We start from the raw sequence: 16,472 nt of genomic DNA on the forward strand, positions 1-16,472 counted from the left end.
ATACAGCTATCCCATCGACATGGTCTGTCCGACGACATAAAAGTTACGGTATGTCCACACAGAGTATATTTTGCTGCATATACAGTATTTTAGTTTATATGTACAGACAAATCGTGTCACACTTTCTAAATGCAGGCAAATATTCTTTTTATTACTATTATTACCTATTTACACAGGTAGATGTTTATAAAGCTTTGCATTGACAACGTTGTGTTCGTGTGCGTGTGTGCTTGTGTGTGTATGTGATATCTAAGGTAGGAATCTCTTTTTATTTATATTTACAAGGTAATTCACCAAACAGTGGGCTCTCACCAATGGCTGACTCGACCTGCGGCCATTAAACGAATGCTTTAAACTGAGGAGTTGTGTAGTTATGTCAAGAAAAAAGTGCCAACAATGGATATGACACGACAAACCGAGTGGTGGCAGCCGTCTCTGATGATATTGTCATACCCTTATGTTTCCACGATGTAGACATTACAGGGAGGCAATGTTGGCGATGATGACGATGAAACAGTAATGGTATGTAACGCTCATAGCAAGCACGGTAAGACATAATCTTCCCTAACCCCACACAACAGGACAAATATACAATTTTGGTTACAGTAAGATTGTTTTCAATCCCAAATAAGTTTGATTGGTGAATTAATTTTTTAAGAGAGTTTATGAATAAAACGCGAGCAACCTGTCGAATGATATAGATACTGTGAATCAGTCACGTGCTATGTACAGTTCTGATCATCTACCACTGCGTTTGGATTCTCGAGTATGATAAAGGACTGTGATAAATCCAATCCACTGTCTTGGCCAGACACGGGTGACAGATTCACCGACTGAGGTGAGTCTGGGACTGTTTCTTGACAAAACACATACGACTGACTGACAGAATGAGGTGAGTCTGGAACTATCTCGTCACCCAAAGATGTTGAAGTGATGAGTGGCTGTTGCGAGACTGATACAGCTTCACGATCGACAACTGTCGATGGGAGGGAGGACTGAGGCTGGTCTACAGACTCCTCTTGGTTAGAGAATGTCGACAGGGTGAAGGACGCAGGTGGGACTTCATCAGCATCCACACCTAATGGACCTGGCACAGTGGTGAGGACGATTGGGCCCTGAGTGTCTGGACCCTGAGTGTCTGGTCCCAGTTCGAAGCCAGGATTGGTGATGGTGTAGCAGCCTGGAGACAAAACGAAGTCGCCTTCACCATCAAAACTTTTGTAGCTTTCTGAAATAAAAAAGGGATACATCCATAAAGCGTGAACATTTGAAGATTTCAACATTGTATAACCACAAAACAAAGTGCTTTAAAAGAACTCCTGTATTAATTCCTTTAATTCCTTCGTCAAAATAGTTTAAAAACCTTTAGTATAATTTTCTTCGAGAAAAATTTCTTTAAAACATTAATTTATTCTTTGGTAATTGACACCAGTACAATCATTCATTTTAGTGTATTGAATTATTAAAGCATAAATGGTAATTAAATGTCTTTCTGCAACGACATAATCAAGAACAAGAAAACAATAAAAAGAAACACCAAAAAAGATCCTGATCATCATCTTCACTGTGTAAATGGTGTTTGCTGCCCTCTACCACCACCACACACGTGTGCGCGCGACTGAAACATTTTACTATTAAAAAAAGTGGACAAGAACCAGGTTGCTTTCTGTCGACCCATTCAGTCAGCCATCCAGAGTATGAGAGATGTACCTTGCTTGGCATCCAGACTGGCTGAGATCTTGTGTCTGCACTTCACCCACAGCAGCACTAGGAGCACCGCAAGGGCCGCTACTCCCAGCACACAGCCAGCAGCTATGCCCATGGCAGTCGTTGTGTCCAGTGCTGCCACCTGTTGTACTTGTATGGCTGTCAGCAGCGACGATAACCAGAGAATATTTAAAGTTAGTAACATCAACACGTGAAATGTCGTCAGGTATTATCAAGCTTAAAACTCACTATTAATAGTTTTAAAATAAGGCAAACAGTGAAAAAAAAAAAATTGAAGGAATTGGCGTTTAATGACAGACTAGAAAAATACATATTTTCAGTCTTCAGTCATGTGACAAATTCAAGACAATATACAAGTAAGTGTTCTTGCACGGTAGACTATAAGTTCTATAACACTTGTTTGGTTTTTATAATCTAAGGGGAACGAATGCTTGCTAGACTATTGGGTAAGTCAGGATGAATTCTTTCCCTTGTTCTGCGGGTCTTGGTCAAGTCATAAAGCGGAAACGACTCAATAATAAGTAGTTTAAAGTCGACATGCATCGGCTGTGTAACCATCAAGACTGTTGTAGAGTGCTGATAATAATATACAGCTTTACAAAAAATTACACCATAAAAGATTTTCGTCTGATGAAACATCGCATGATGAATATATTTACTTCCAAAGTACCTCTCCAGCAGCACTTATCACTAAAAAGATGAAGATTAATTCCATAATTTAAGTGAAGTAGAAATAATCAGCGCAATAATCTATTTAAAGTAGTTCATTGCATTCTTCTCTCAGGATTGAAAACATCTTCTAACGCTTGTAAAACACACACTAATGAGAGGGTGCAGTGTTAGCATCGTAACTTTCATCGACTACATTTCGGTAAGAATGTTACATCTACATTTTCATCCCACCCAGTAGCCGTCTCTGCCGTCATTACCTTGCAGCCGACTACCCTCCACGTTCAGAAGTATCATATGCCTTATTATGTCCAACTAAATTCAGCGTGAAAATGTAGCAACGATGTTATGTGTCAGACACGGACAAGTCAGACGAACCTCAAGCAGTGGTCACGGTCCATGGCAGCCTCGTCACTATTTCCCATCAACCCTTCCTTTCCACACCCCCGATATACTCACCCATACAAATGTACAGAACACACAAGTGTCTCCAGGAACCATGCACGAATCTCAGTTCCATCTGGAACCTTCCGTCTCTGGAGCGATTCCGCGCAGTTGGAGCGGGATTCGAATCCTTTGTAAACAAAACCTTGAGACGAGACTACAGCAGGGATCCCTTTTCGCCTGAATGCTTCTCTCATCCGCACTGTTGACAGAGCAGCGAAGTGACAACAAGTGGCAGCGAAGGCGTATGTGTGATATAAGGCTAGTTCCTTCCTGAGGAAGACGTGGCCGTTGGCAGGTCCGGATTGCCAGACGACAATGGCGACTCGAGGACAGCTCGCTGTGCTAAGTGCTTTTGTCGGCTCTGCCAGCTATACTCCGTGCGAGAGAGACTGGTCACAACTCCGACAGTTTCGCTGTGGGCGATAGTCGAGATGAGAGGGCCACAATCAGGGTTTTGTTTGTTCCACTGATGTGTAAACTCCGGCATTTTGTCTGACCTCACAGCTCCTTGCTCTTTCGTAAGGTTTAGCGTAGGAGCGTGAACCGGAAATACTGTGCACATGAACGTTGTTAGTTCTTAATTAAATTAAATTGGAACTACGTTTAGCACAAGACCACGGGGAAAAAAGAAGAAAAAAATAAAAAAGGGTGTGGACTAAACATATTTGACTACATGCCCCAGCGTATCACCTCGAGAGTCCCTAGAAAGTAGGAGAGTTCATTTGAAAGGTAGTCTGAAACAATGTGATTAGATCTTTGACGAAGTGAACTTGCAAAAATGACTAGTTTAACGCATTCTAAGTGGTTTTCAATGTTTTGATTCTAACTTTGGAATACACAACAGTTTCCTGCAAAGGATTAAGAAAAATATGTTGTATTACATGTATTTGTATTTGTTCTTCAAGTTTACAAAACAGATACACATCTCAATATTTGAAGAACATTTCCATCTATTGACGTTGCGGAAATATTAATCCTTTATAGAGAGATTAGCTGCCATGACAAGTCAAGGTTCTTACAATATTCCCAAGCATAAGCTAGCTCATATTGCAGTACTAATTTAAGTGCTTGACAAACCTTAATCGGATTGTCTGTAAGGACTGCGGATTTCCCCGGGGATGACTCGCACACTCGCTTATCTGCAGCTCACCGTATGACTGCTCACCATATGAAAATTAGTGTGTTGTTATGGAAAAGAGAAGTAACGGTTAACAGTCTACTCTACGTTTTAACTTCAAACCGAACACGAGCCATTCATGATACATATTTAATCAAAATAATTTATTTTGCCATTGCATCCCGTTGTCGTTTGATAACATAATGAATATCGGTGTAGATAGTTATGAAGCTCATTTTCAACATCATAGTAGAAAATCTTTACAGCTGTCAGTGAAGGGCTATACAGCTGTCAAACGAAGGACTATACAGCTGTCAGTGAAGGACTTTACAGCTGTCTAATCATCGAATTCACACGCACATTTTCCTAACCCTTAAATCGTCACAAGTAGCTTTTAAAATTCTATGCTTGTATCAACGACCAGTGAACAAATTAATTGAATGATTTATTTTTTTTAAAACCAGGCAATGAAATCAAACAAGAAAATTTAAATAACAAAACAAGTGTGATCTTTATGAAATATTGTTACAAAGTACTCCTTTGCCAACAACCAATAATTTAGGACAAATCATTTATACAACAATACCAAAAAAATCACGAGCAGTTGTAGTATGTCCACAACCGTCAGTATCTGGGGATAAGACCTTACAAGAAAACGTGTATAGCAAGATCTTTAGAAAATTATTTATTTTTGCGAACATTTCTCGCGTGAAAGTGCATATCGCCATTAAACATGTTCAAAATAAAGTGGAATCCGTTGCATTTTAAGCAACAATTAAATATATTTACAATATAATGATTATCAAGTATTCACAACAATCTTACGGGAATGCGAATCTTATCACACAAAATATTTCGGAAAAGGTGAACTTTCTTATTCTCTGCAACACTTTGCAGGAAACGTTTTTATAAAGTATGTGTAGCAAAAATAAAATGTGTGTTTGTGGTGTATACGTTTGCGTGTGTGAAATAAAGAGAGAGAAAGAAGAGTGAAAGAATGAGAAAAAAGAAAAAGAAAGAAAGAAGGAGAGAGCTAAGGCAAATCTCTTTGACGAGTAGAAGACACAACAGTATGCCAACAATCATCGAAAGACAATGTAAATCATCAGAAGAAGAGGGGCCGCCCAATTCCACCATCGTGACCCCCCGAGGCATGCCGGCGTGCCCCCAGTGTACTTGAAGAGGTAGCGGATCTTGGGGTCCACGTGTGCCGTCAGCTGCTTGCCCTCCGTCTGCTTCACGGACTTACCCAGGCCTTCAACACGGGGTACGGGCCAATATTGCAGGCCTTACCCGTGAAGTCGTCAAGGTCCAGTGACCAGAACATAGCTCCGGCCACGCCTTGCTTCAGCATCCAGTCCACCTGATACATTTCAATAAGATTAATAATTTTTAATAATAAAATTAATAAGAATAAGAAACGGTTCGTTAAGGGTGACCCTAACTAGCACCCAATCTATGCACTTCCCCACGACAGTTGCAAACACTACTATTGACCTTTAACCTTTGAGTTAAGACAGGTTGTAAGATTCTGGAGAACTGTAACGGGAGGCGGGTGTTAATGGCGTGCAGGTGTCGGAGATGGAGGAGGTGGGGAGGGTGGAGACAGCAAAGTAGGTTGTGGTACTAACCTTGAAGCCGACACTCTCAGGGTCGTCATATCCGTACCACTCGTTGCCGATGTAGGCATAGGGAACCTTTTGCTCATCGTCGAAAGTTTTTGTTACCTGGGAACTTTCTAGCACCCGGCACATCTACATGTACAAACAGAACAGAGAGATGAGTAGGATGATGACGATGACGATAATGATGATGATGATGATGATGAGGATGATGATGATGAGGATGAGGAGGAGGAGGAGGGGGAGGACGGGGAGGAGGATCAAACAAAGCAGAAAATTTGCACCCCTGAATGCGAAGACAAAAGAAAGCTCTAGAGGGAAAGGAATGTGTACAGTGACGTTAAGGACGATGAGATGGGAGGAACTAGAGGACAAGGGGAAGACAAGGAAAAGGACAACTCAAAGGTGAGGAGAGAGCAGCTGAAAGTGAGAGAATGTAAAAGCAGACGATATAGTAAAAAAGGAAGTGAAGGTACCTCAGGGTAGGCTCGTCTGCCCTCCATGAGGTAGAAGTCGCCGGCAGTGACTGGGGCGACTTGTCCACTGGCGCCCCCACGTAGGTCAGCGTTGCATTCAGAAGCTTAAAGACACGACCCACAGGGGTGACCCCGACCGCCATCTTCTCCAGAGGCAAGCCACGTGATCTATAGTACTGAACTGTCCAGTTCTGGGGACAGATACACAATAAAGCATGTCTGTCATTTCGTGTCTCACCACTGTCCTGGTCATTCTGTTTTTTAAAAAGTCTGGTCAGGTGTAGGTATATGTTTAGCTTAATATGTAAATAGAACGTTAGAAATAAATGGATTTTGAAGATTGCTTTGAAACCCATTGAGTAACAAGATACAAAAAAAAATACAACTGACTGCACTTGGAAGTACTGAATGATTGAGCAATAGCTCGATCGAATGACTGTTTGATGGATGAATGGATAAGAGAAGGAATGAATTGGTCGAACAGTTGATTTTATTTGTTTATTTCAAAAGAAGAACTTGCCATGCTTAGTGTAGGGTTGAAGATGGGGTTGGATAACCTTGAGGACAGAGGGCTGTTGAACCCCGTTAAGTTGTTCCACGGTCCATGATAATCATACGTCATCAAATTAGCGAAGTCCAAGTAGCTTTGAAAAATATAAACCCAGGTAAAACTTGACAGACACCTATTCATCACATTTGATAAACAAACATTGCGGCACTATATCAGCTTTCTCTTAGACCATTGAAAGAGTAACTTCTTTTCAACATCTGATAAAGGGAGATTATAATAATTAGGCATAAAGGTTTATTGCAAGTTGAACATGAAGAAATAGATGTTTGAAAAATATAACCCAGCACCTTACCTACTAAAGCTTTCCACCTCGAAGCCATCATCAATGGTTTCCTTTCCTGCAGGTAAGGCAGCAGTTAGCAACAGCTTTCTATCACCTGTCTTGTCGTCGTTGAAGGCTCCTCGCAGGTCTGGTACCAGAAGAACATGGACAAAGTAAAAACACTAACGACTAACTTCTGATTTACTTATCGACACAAATCAAAAACAAAAACAAACAAACAAAAAAAAACAAAAAAAACAAAAAAAACAAAAAAACAAAAAAAACAAAACTGCTCACCTTGAGTAGTTTCACAAACAGGGGCTTGGTTGTGGCGTTAGGGTATTCCCAGTCGACGTCCAAACCGTCAAACTGACGTTTCCGAAGGAAGTCCACCGAGGTCTTGGCGAAGCGTGACAGCATGTCGTTGTCTGACGTCACGTCGACGAAAGCTTCTCTCGAGGCGGTTTCTCCTCCGATGGACAGGAGCGTGACCAGGTGCGGATAGTTTTTCTTGAGGTCATTGAATTCTGCGAATCTGGAACAAGAAGTAGAACAAACAGAAGCAAATTCAATTTAATATCAAATATATTGAATAAATAACAATAAAACAACTGTCTCTTTGACAGAAGCTTATCTATATAAAGATTTTAATTTTCAGAAATTACGTTCAGTATAAGTTCTGTGACAACATGGAAAGATGACTAAATGCCACTTTTATTGTTTGGAGATGGAGCAAAAGCCAAAGCTCTCTGTTTATCTATTTTCGGTATAGTTTTGTCTTTCTTTGTTTCTTTGTTTGTTTCTTTGTTTCTGTTAAAACCATACTTGTTCTGTAAGAGAAAGATTATGTAGAAGCTACAGACGCCCTCTACCTGCCGGCATGGTCAAGCCTGCGTCCTCATCAGCCTCCATGGGAATGATGGAGCGGCTGTCTGGGTCTACCTTCGCAAAGGCGTAGATGAGGTGGGAGCACAACGTGGGGTCGATGTTTTGTATCGAGAAGCGGGAGTACATGGATGCTCTACCGTTGCTCCAGTTGGTGAAGTAGCAGACTCTCAGGAACTCCCGGCCTTAACAGCAAAGACATGCACAATCATGTCAAAATAAAAATCTCCGGTGTTTTTTTTTTTTTTTTTTTTTTTTTTTACTGAACCATCACTAATTCCTGAAATTATTTAATTCTTCCAGCCATCATCTTCTCGAGCTACACCATCTACAAAACACGTAGGTTTGTGCGACTACAAACTTGCTCGGCGCGCGCACGCACACACAGACGCACACAGAACCCACACATGCACACGGATCATTAGTATAGACACATGACACATATTTACTTACATACGACACATACATGTTCACTGCCTCACAGAAACATCTTACCAGATGCTACGAGACATCCCAGGAGAAGAAAAAATGTTGTCCTTAACACAGGTTCGCTGATCATCGTGAGCTAGACGGAGCAGGGGAAAACAAAAATGAGAGTAGACTCATCTCGGTAGACAGAGGTTGACATAAATGAACAAATAACTGTCAAAAGTAAAACAGTCCAAGCTAAAATGCACGACCCAAAATACATCGGCTTCTGTTTAACTTCGCTATCCTCCCCCACCCACAAAAAATCAACAACAACAGCAGCAGCATCAGCAACAGAAGCAGCAGCAGCAGCAGCAGCAGCAGCAGCAACAACAACAACAACAACAACAACAACAACAACAACAACAACAACAACAACAACAACACGACAACAACGAAAACTAAGTTTTGATCCTTTTGGCGTAACGTACCGAACTGCGTGGTCAATGTTTTCGGTTCTGTATTGCAAATTATGTACGAATTCGCGTAGCTTATAATGAGTTGTTTTATGTCTCGTAAGAAATAATGTGCACTACGTTGTTCGTGTTCTATCACACCACTTGCCGACACGAATCATCTCAAGAAGTGTAAAGAGGCTATCTCGGTAGAGGATGTTGTAGATCAGGGGTAGGGAACGTTTTTCTATACCTAGGGCCATTGGGATATTTATGACAACATTTGCGGGACTTATCAACTTAAAAGTTAACTATTATTTGCTTAGACTTTAATTTAGTCCTAGTGTGCTACACCTTTGCAACGTGTACACTCCCACCGTCTGTCCTTTGTCACCGCACACAGGCAGCCAACGTGCCTGTCCCGTAATGTACTAGTATATGTCCTGTCTATCACGTAGTGGACACTCCTTACTTGTCCCTAAACATTTATTTACTATATGATTCACTTAATATAACTTTATGTTGGTGTAAACAGAGAGCGGTCCATAGTGTCAAATGCAGCAGACAGGTCCTGTAGAGATAACTCAGAAACATCCCACTGTCAAGGGCAGATAATATGTCAGTGGTCACTTTAATTAGTTTCAGTACTGTGAAGAGGTCTGTATGCTGACTGGACATGGGGGATGAGCTGGTGCTCTTGTAAGTAGGCCCAGAGCTGTGTCAATACTACTTTCTCTATATCTTTGAGAGAAAAGACAAGCTCAGCACTCAAGAAGAAGGCTTGTGGGTATTGGGTCTAACTGGCAAGTTGTTCACCTGGGTTTCAGAATAATCGCCTTTATATCGGCTTTAGAGACTGGTCGGAATCTGGTCAGAGGGCATCACAGAAGAATATCACAAGAGATGCTGTCAGGTGCCGATAGTTGAGTTCAAGGATGATCGAATGTCCGAAATCTTGTTAGTAAGATAGTAACGCAGTGGCAACGGCATCGCCTTGCTAATTCCAGTATTTTAACTGCAGATGTCGGAAAGTGTCTTGGAGGAGGTGCAATTAATTATTTGGGCCTGACGATAGGATATTTTGGCCTTGTTGATACATTTTGCAGAGTTCCGCTTTATAATAATAATGATAATAATGTTAACGATCATCATCACCACCACCACCACCACCACCACCACCACCACCACCACCACCACCACCACCACCATCATCATCATCATCATCAGCAGCAGCAGCAGCAGCAGCAGTGGCATCATCATCAGCATCATCTGACGGATCAGCCATGAAGGTGTACGAAGCGGAAGCAATAGAGGACATGCGCGCGCGCACACACACACACACACACTCACATATACACTCCTTCTCATGCATCTGCACCCAACCTAGAACAAGCTGACCACCAAAGCTCATATTTGGTGGACTTTCATTCTCCAGCAGCTATTAAAGGTCGCTGGGACTTATCCAATGCACGATAATCCAGGTCAGGCTGTCGTGGAAGGATTTATTTCGACAGAATTAATTTAAAGACAATTTTTTTCCAAAAGTTAATAAATAGATTTACTGAGAATATTATTTCTTCGCTATAAACCGTAAAGAGGTATCTTGGAAGGGTGTAGAGAGATAAAAAAAAAAAAAAGTGAATAGAGGAGAACGACGCAGAGTCCATGGCTTTTACAAACTAAGATGCAGGACTTTTAAAAGTCTTCACTGGGGATGACAACTGTTTCTTTTATCTTTGCATTTACTAACCGATAAAAAAGAGCACTGGTATGGCATGATGTCTGTTATCAGTTTCATTAATTCATCAGCTGATATTAGCTTCACATAAAGATTTAAACCACAATCTTTCTTGCACTTTAGAGTATCACATTTTGTTCTTTGGTAGCCAGATAAGTGGACTGGAACAATTAAGGTAAGTTCAGGTAACCGCGTTGAAAGAACTTTGAAGGCCCAGCCAAAGCTGGATGCTGATTAAAAAAAACCAACCATGGTACAGTTTTAGTTCGAGATGCTTTCTGGAATCCTCTCGTGGCTTGGACACTGCTCAAGCCCTGCGGAACCTGGTCAGGTAGAAATGAAGATTGCAGCCAGTACGATACGTCACGTTGGTGGCCCCGGCAAGTTTTATAACGTACCATTTGTTGCGGTGAAGTCCGCGGCTTGATCCATAGCTTCTACGAACACAGATCTGATAGCTGCCACCTTTGGCGGAGTAAGGAAGAGAGCCGAAATATTTGCGCAGGAAAATCAAGTTTCTGATGAGTACGTTACCTCTGGGGATCTGGAACATCAATTTGTTTCCTCTTGCCCCATTGAACCTGGCCCTTATGCCGCGATGGCAGAGACTTTCCAGTATCTGAAGCAGTCGGGCCATTGGTCGGTGAAAGTGTTTGGCGCAATTGGAGCCGATGTAGGTCTCCGTCCCGGTCTTCCTGTTGCGCAGGAAGCAGATGTAGCGGAGCCCCTTTCGTCCACATGGACATTTTGCAGTCGCATATGTTTTACCAGCGTCCCGCACTTCTATCAGCCGCCATTCACGGAACAGTTTACCCTCTTCAACTTACGCGAGCTGCTGTATCTCAATAAGTGCTGCATCAACTTGCGTTCATGGCCGAGCATGTTGACGGACTATCGATAGTTTCCTCGCTTGAGGATGTGTCTGAAAACTGTGATGGCCGAGCTCCTCTCTCAGCCTAAACTTCTCGCCGCCCAGCGTCGCCGGCCGATGAAGTCCTCTCTTCGCTACTGACGCGGTTTTTTTTTTACATATGTCATGACGTCAAATACGTGATAGATTTGCGTCACATCTCTTTTGACGCCACAGGCCCTTATATGGACATCATACATAGTTGTTGATTATGGGAAGAAAATGCTTCCGCCTAATTATATGGCAAATAAATCACAACTGCTTATATATCTATATGTAGAGCAAGACAGCGGTAGAAGATCAACCACTTTAGGTTTCTGGGTTACATCATTTCCAATGGACTGAGCTGGGAAGTCAACGTGGTTTGCGCTATCAAGAAGGCCAAGAAACATTCTCTTTCATCGTCTGCTCCGACAGTATCACCCAAAAACAGAAAGTCCTACTCACCCGATGTACCCCTGTGGGTACAATCTACACCCAACTCAGTATCTGAAGGACGTCCAAGACTGTGGGGACAGTACTTGCCGGTTGAGATAAAGTTTCTTTGCTGAAGCTCACTGACTTGTTATTAATCGAACTGTCTAAATACATCGTCACCATTCTCTAGTTATCGCGAGTGTGCATTCCTTTGAGGCCGTAATTATAAAGCAGAAGTAAATCATCTCTCGAGGACAAAATGAGGAAATCAAAGAAAAGCATAGTTTCCGAGGTTATAAACGATGTCCAGACCTTGCGGACACTACTTTATGTTTGTGTACCCTAGGACAACTTTTTCACTGCTAGGGATAAAACAACATCTGAGTGCTCTGGACACTGCTTTATATTTCATAACAAGACGTTTATCCTCGAGTTTCCCGTGTTACCCCAGACAACGACTTACCCTCACTTTATAACTGCTGCCCCTGCTGTGTATTCATTTTTGTCTCACGTTTTCATAAATAACTGCCGGCTAGGAAAGTCTCGGAGAGACAGATCTCACACCCTCCGACTTATTCAACTGAGCCCTCTCCACAAAGTAAGCATAGGCTCGGCGATGTTATCTCGCATTTCCAAGCAACGAAATCATTACACACGCCCATAATTCCTTTTTAGCTTAGGCAAAGGTAATGAGTGGGGACAAACAACTGAACATTAACTGTTTTCCGAATATATCTGTAGTGTGTGTGTGTGCGCGCGCGCGTGAGTGCGTGAGTTTTGAAAAAATACCTTGTGTGACCATTACAGACTGCTAAGCATATTTCCTAATAAATACACACATAAATGATGTAGGAGTATTGATAAATTTCCAGACGTGACAAGAACGTCAATGCCGTGACAAGAACATCCATCCCAGATACCATCTGAGCCGCTGGCTGTGAGTCAGAGGGAGACAGAAATACTCCTCACGTTTTCGCGCAATTTAATTTTTTTTTTTTTTACTTTCATTGCTTTTCTATATCCGTTGTCATGGACGTTATTTTCAGTGCTGATACTTGCAGGTGTTACAACAATAAATAGTAACAAAAAAATGAAATCTTCCTGAAAATTTGTATTAGTGTATTAGTATTGGTGTATTAGTTACAATCGCTAACCGTTGCACCATCGGACCGACCCAGAAAGATGAAGAAGAAGAAAAAAAAAAGGAAAAAAAAGGGAAACTCTCGCGGAGTCAAAGGCGAGGGCAGTTGGCGTCCACATCAAACAATGTAAACAAAGGGCACGTTGTGGCTAGAGATTTGGCTTGGAGATTGCGAGGTCAAACACCTTTGTTGGTTCTCACCCTCTGGCGTCTAGGGACAGCAACGACTAGTCGTGTTATGGTCAGTCACATTGATCATCATCATCATCATTCACTTTAGGCCTTTTATCGAAATCACAGGTTGTCTCAGCACGGGACTTTTAGTATGTCAGTTCAACAATCCAACAGTCTGACAGTAAGGCAATCCTTATAAATATTTCTTTTTTCCTTTAATGTTTATTTACTTACATTTCAGGAAAGCATTAATAGAAAAAAACTTCATCTGCACTACACTGAATTGAAATGAAAGAGTGAACTAATACATTCTTTACTCACCTTTGTTTCTCACTCTTTTTTTCTCTCCCGTAGAAGACTATCCTGGATGATCGTCAGGATCGTGAAGTGGGTTAATACCAATGACAGGGTAGCTCCAAGTTTGTGTTACTTCTGGATGATGGGTGGGGTAGGTAAAGATGGAGGCTGTAAACGGTAAAGCGGAACACTTTCTAGTGGGTAAAAATCCACGAAAGCCAGCAGGTTGGTTTGTCAGAAGATGCCAAGATGTCAGGCAGGCTGTCTTACCTGCTTGAGTCCAGGCCGCGTCTTGTCGCGCTATTGGATATCACACCTGGCACACCTGCGTCAGACGTTGATGACGTTTAGCCTGCGGGCAAAGAGCCAGGAACAACCCACTGATAAGAAGATGCTCGCGACTGAATTGCATGCCTGTTACCAGCAAGAGGGTCCGAGTTCACTCACCTAGACGTTCATACAGTCCTCCACAAAGCTATTGGCTACTCACATGGCAAACCTGGACATAGACATGTCTACACCTAGCTGACTACTTCGTACCTTGATATTGAAGTTTACCTGGGAACTTGTAAGTGTTTCGTTCTGTTCGACCGAGTTTTGATTTTGGTTTTATTTTGATGTCGGAACATCAGATTAACAGATCGAGTGTCAGGAGATTCGCCAACCGACTTACATGGGTAGACATGTGTTAGGTTATTCCATTAAACATACTAAATTTTCTCACATACACAAACACAGAACTGTGTTCAATAAAAGTAATGTATTGTTTGCCGCAGAGATGAATGATGCAGTAGGTCTGATACAGAATGATGACCAACAACAGCAACAGCAATAGCAACATCAACAACAGCAGCAACAACAACAAAAACAAAAATTCAAAGACATTCTATGCAAGAATAGGAAGACATGCAACAAGAAGACGTCAACATGTCGAATAATAAATAACAAGTTTGATTTGTGACACAAATACAGACCTCAGGCTTGCGAGTGGTGGGACGGGGCAGACAAACAGTGATGTGTCCCTGGCTGTGTTTCCTGGGCTGACTACATGCCATGCCAATGGCTCTGGGCAGGGTGTGCGCCCTCAGTCATCAGGCGGAGGATAGTCGACTTGCTGACATCCTCCTGCCCCACTCTTGACCCCAACCCTATACAATAATCTGCCAACTGGTGTGTGGTGAATCGATGTCATTCTTGTTTAAAAAAAAAAAAACCGACAGATCGACATCCCCCCCCCAACACACAACAACAACAACAATCAAAAACTGAAAAAAAAAAACAAAAAAAAAAAGATTAATGAATAATATGTTGTCCCAGAATAAGTTCCCCTAATGTAGTTGTTATCGCCCTGACCTAATAACTATTTTTAAAAGTGAGTAATACACTGCATTAGAAAAACATTTATTATATGCTACTTGCCGCAAACATAACATATTATTAAAAATATTATCAGTCACTTTTCCACCACTCCCTTAGATCCAGAGTTAGTCATTTATCTGGGAAAAGTCACACTTCCTGGTGCGTACTTATATCATGAAGGTGAAAGGTGAAAGGTGAAAGGTAGCGGAAGAAAGTTAAACCTTAGACATAGTTTAAAGCCAACTACCTCTAGTGTTAAGTCTATAAAACGTTTCCTATCGGCTTTCTATAATCATCTTTAGTACTAACTACACAGTCTGTGGCTTTTGTAGTCGTCTGGAGTTAATTCATCAACAAGATGATGGCAGTGAAGCCGGTCCGGTCCATCGGATGTCTGAAGGAGTGTGGGTGAGGAGCGACTACAAATGCCTGTGTCTCCAGGACAGAAGCGGTTGCCAGTTCAGAGGGCCGGGCTGTTCCCTTCACCAGGCGGAGAAAAAGCGATGACACAGCTGACGAGACAGGACAGAAACGATGCTGAGTAGGATAAAGAGAGGGTTAGCGATGTTTAATGATAAGGTGGAGAAGGCGGGTGAGGGCGTACAGAGCGGCTTGCACGTGTATCTGGAAGGATAAAGTTACTAGCTTTCTTGCGAGTACGCGCGTGGACACACACACTGACAAACACACTCACAAACATGTACTCACACGTTAACGCACAGGCATGCGAACCCACGCAAGCAGACACACTTCCCGTGTTATATATCCTTCACCCATTCTCGCAAAACCTGTTTGTCTGCCTTCTTCGTGTCTGTCTGGCTGTCGTTATCTCTGAACACACGTGACACCCGCGTGAATTCGCAAATTCGAAGAGGGGGAGAGCTGTTTTGACTGGTAATCTTTATCTAAAAGTATGACACGTTAACTGGAAATAAATACTAGAAATAATATTTTAAGAAAGAGTTAATATCTACAAGTATAGAAACACACAATAGGCATAAAAGCAGTAGACAGAGCAATTATTTGCTTAGACTACCAGAGAGAAATGTAAGCATTTGTTTACGGTCACCGACTACAACCAAAATTTAGTAAACATTAAACATTCTAGGAGATTCTGGAAAGAGACATCACAGGATATACCGGAATAAAAACACGTAAAGAAGTTTAATAGAAAAACTGTCGTCAGAGGTCACATGTCAATAATTAACAGACACAAGTCGTATTTGAAGAAATTTGTAAGGGAGGGGAGACAACATGTACTATAACAACAGTCTTGCAGCAGTTGTGTCCCTTTTACCCGAAGTGAATGATGTATGAAGCGTAGAGAACACAACAGTCATAAATATAGATTAAAACTGATTACCAGATTACTTTAAATATTTTTACAGCACTAATCACATCGAATCCCTCGCTGCTTCCGATTAAAGTGAAAGCACTGTCTGTGAGTCTGTCACCTCATTGAATGCTTTAATTTTTCACAGTGTATTTCTAGAATATTTTATCAATTCTGTTTAATGGTTTCAAGGTCACAACAATTTTTGTCTTTTTGTCGTTCAAAAAGACTATCTTTCGTCACTATAATTAAACTTTCTTCATGATGATGAAAAAAAATGATTGTGGAATAAAATGTTCTCCCAAGCCTTGCCATAGTAGGCTAAGTAATATTTCTTGAGGTTATTTCAAAAGACTAAAGTGGAAGCCTGTTCAACCTGTCCTTAAAATAGATAACGGTTCCATCAAATTATTCCTTGCTTACCTTCTTGTTTTATTTTTAAAGTAGTGAGAAGTGACGACAA

The 16,472-nt window shown here is 41.6% G+C and overlaps 3 protein-coding genes across 3 annotated transcripts; all 3 read right to left on the reverse strand.

The window, feature by feature from the left end:
- Positions 1-126: 126 nt before the first annotated feature.
- LOC112567396 lies at positions 127-3,091 on the reverse strand. Its single transcript, XM_025244095.1, has 3 exons — positions 2,857-3,091; positions 1,711-1,866; positions 127-1,228 (listed from the first exon to the last, which is right to left on the reverse strand). Exons 1-3 carry the CDS (start codon positions 2,915-2,917, stop codon positions 723-725), a joined length of 723 nt encoding a protein of 240 aa, XP_025099880.1. The 5' UTR covers positions 2,918-3,091; the 3' UTR covers positions 127-722.
- A 1,015-nt stretch (positions 3,092-4,106) lies between these two features.
- Positions 4,107-14,517, reverse strand: LOC112572673 (chitinase-3-like protein 2). Its single transcript, XM_025252513.1, has 10 exons — positions 14,292-14,517; positions 13,342-13,669; positions 8,273-8,342; positions 7,765-7,962; positions 7,190-7,427; positions 6,923-7,040; positions 6,580-6,703; positions 6,032-6,250; positions 5,593-5,715; positions 4,107-5,324 (listed from the first exon to the last, which is right to left on the reverse strand). The coding sequence occupies exons 7-10, from the start codon at positions 6,679-6,681 to the stop codon at positions 5,199-5,201; spliced, it is 570 nt and encodes a 189-aa protein (XP_025108298.1). The 5' UTR covers positions 6,682-6,703; positions 6,923-7,040; positions 7,190-7,427; positions 7,765-7,962; positions 8,273-8,342; positions 13,342-13,669; positions 14,292-14,517; the 3' UTR covers positions 4,107-5,198.
- Positions 6,919-11,015, reverse strand: LOC112572748 (chitotriosidase-1-like). Its single transcript, XM_025252637.1, has 4 exons — positions 10,913-11,015; positions 7,752-7,962; positions 7,255-7,427; positions 6,919-7,040 (listed from the first exon to the last, which is right to left on the reverse strand). Exons 1-4 carry the CDS (start codon positions 11,013-11,015, stop codon positions 6,919-6,921), a joined length of 609 nt encoding a protein of 202 aa, XP_025108422.1.
- Positions 14,518-16,472: the final 1,955 nt, after the last annotated feature.

This window comes from Pomacea canaliculata, linkage group LG1 (assembly GCF_003073045.1).
Source record: "Pomacea canaliculata isolate SZHN2017 linkage group LG1, ASM307304v1, whole genome shotgun sequence".
Classification (NCBI taxonomy): domain Eukaryota; kingdom Metazoa; phylum Mollusca; class Gastropoda; order Architaenioglossa; family Ampullariidae; genus Pomacea; species Pomacea canaliculata.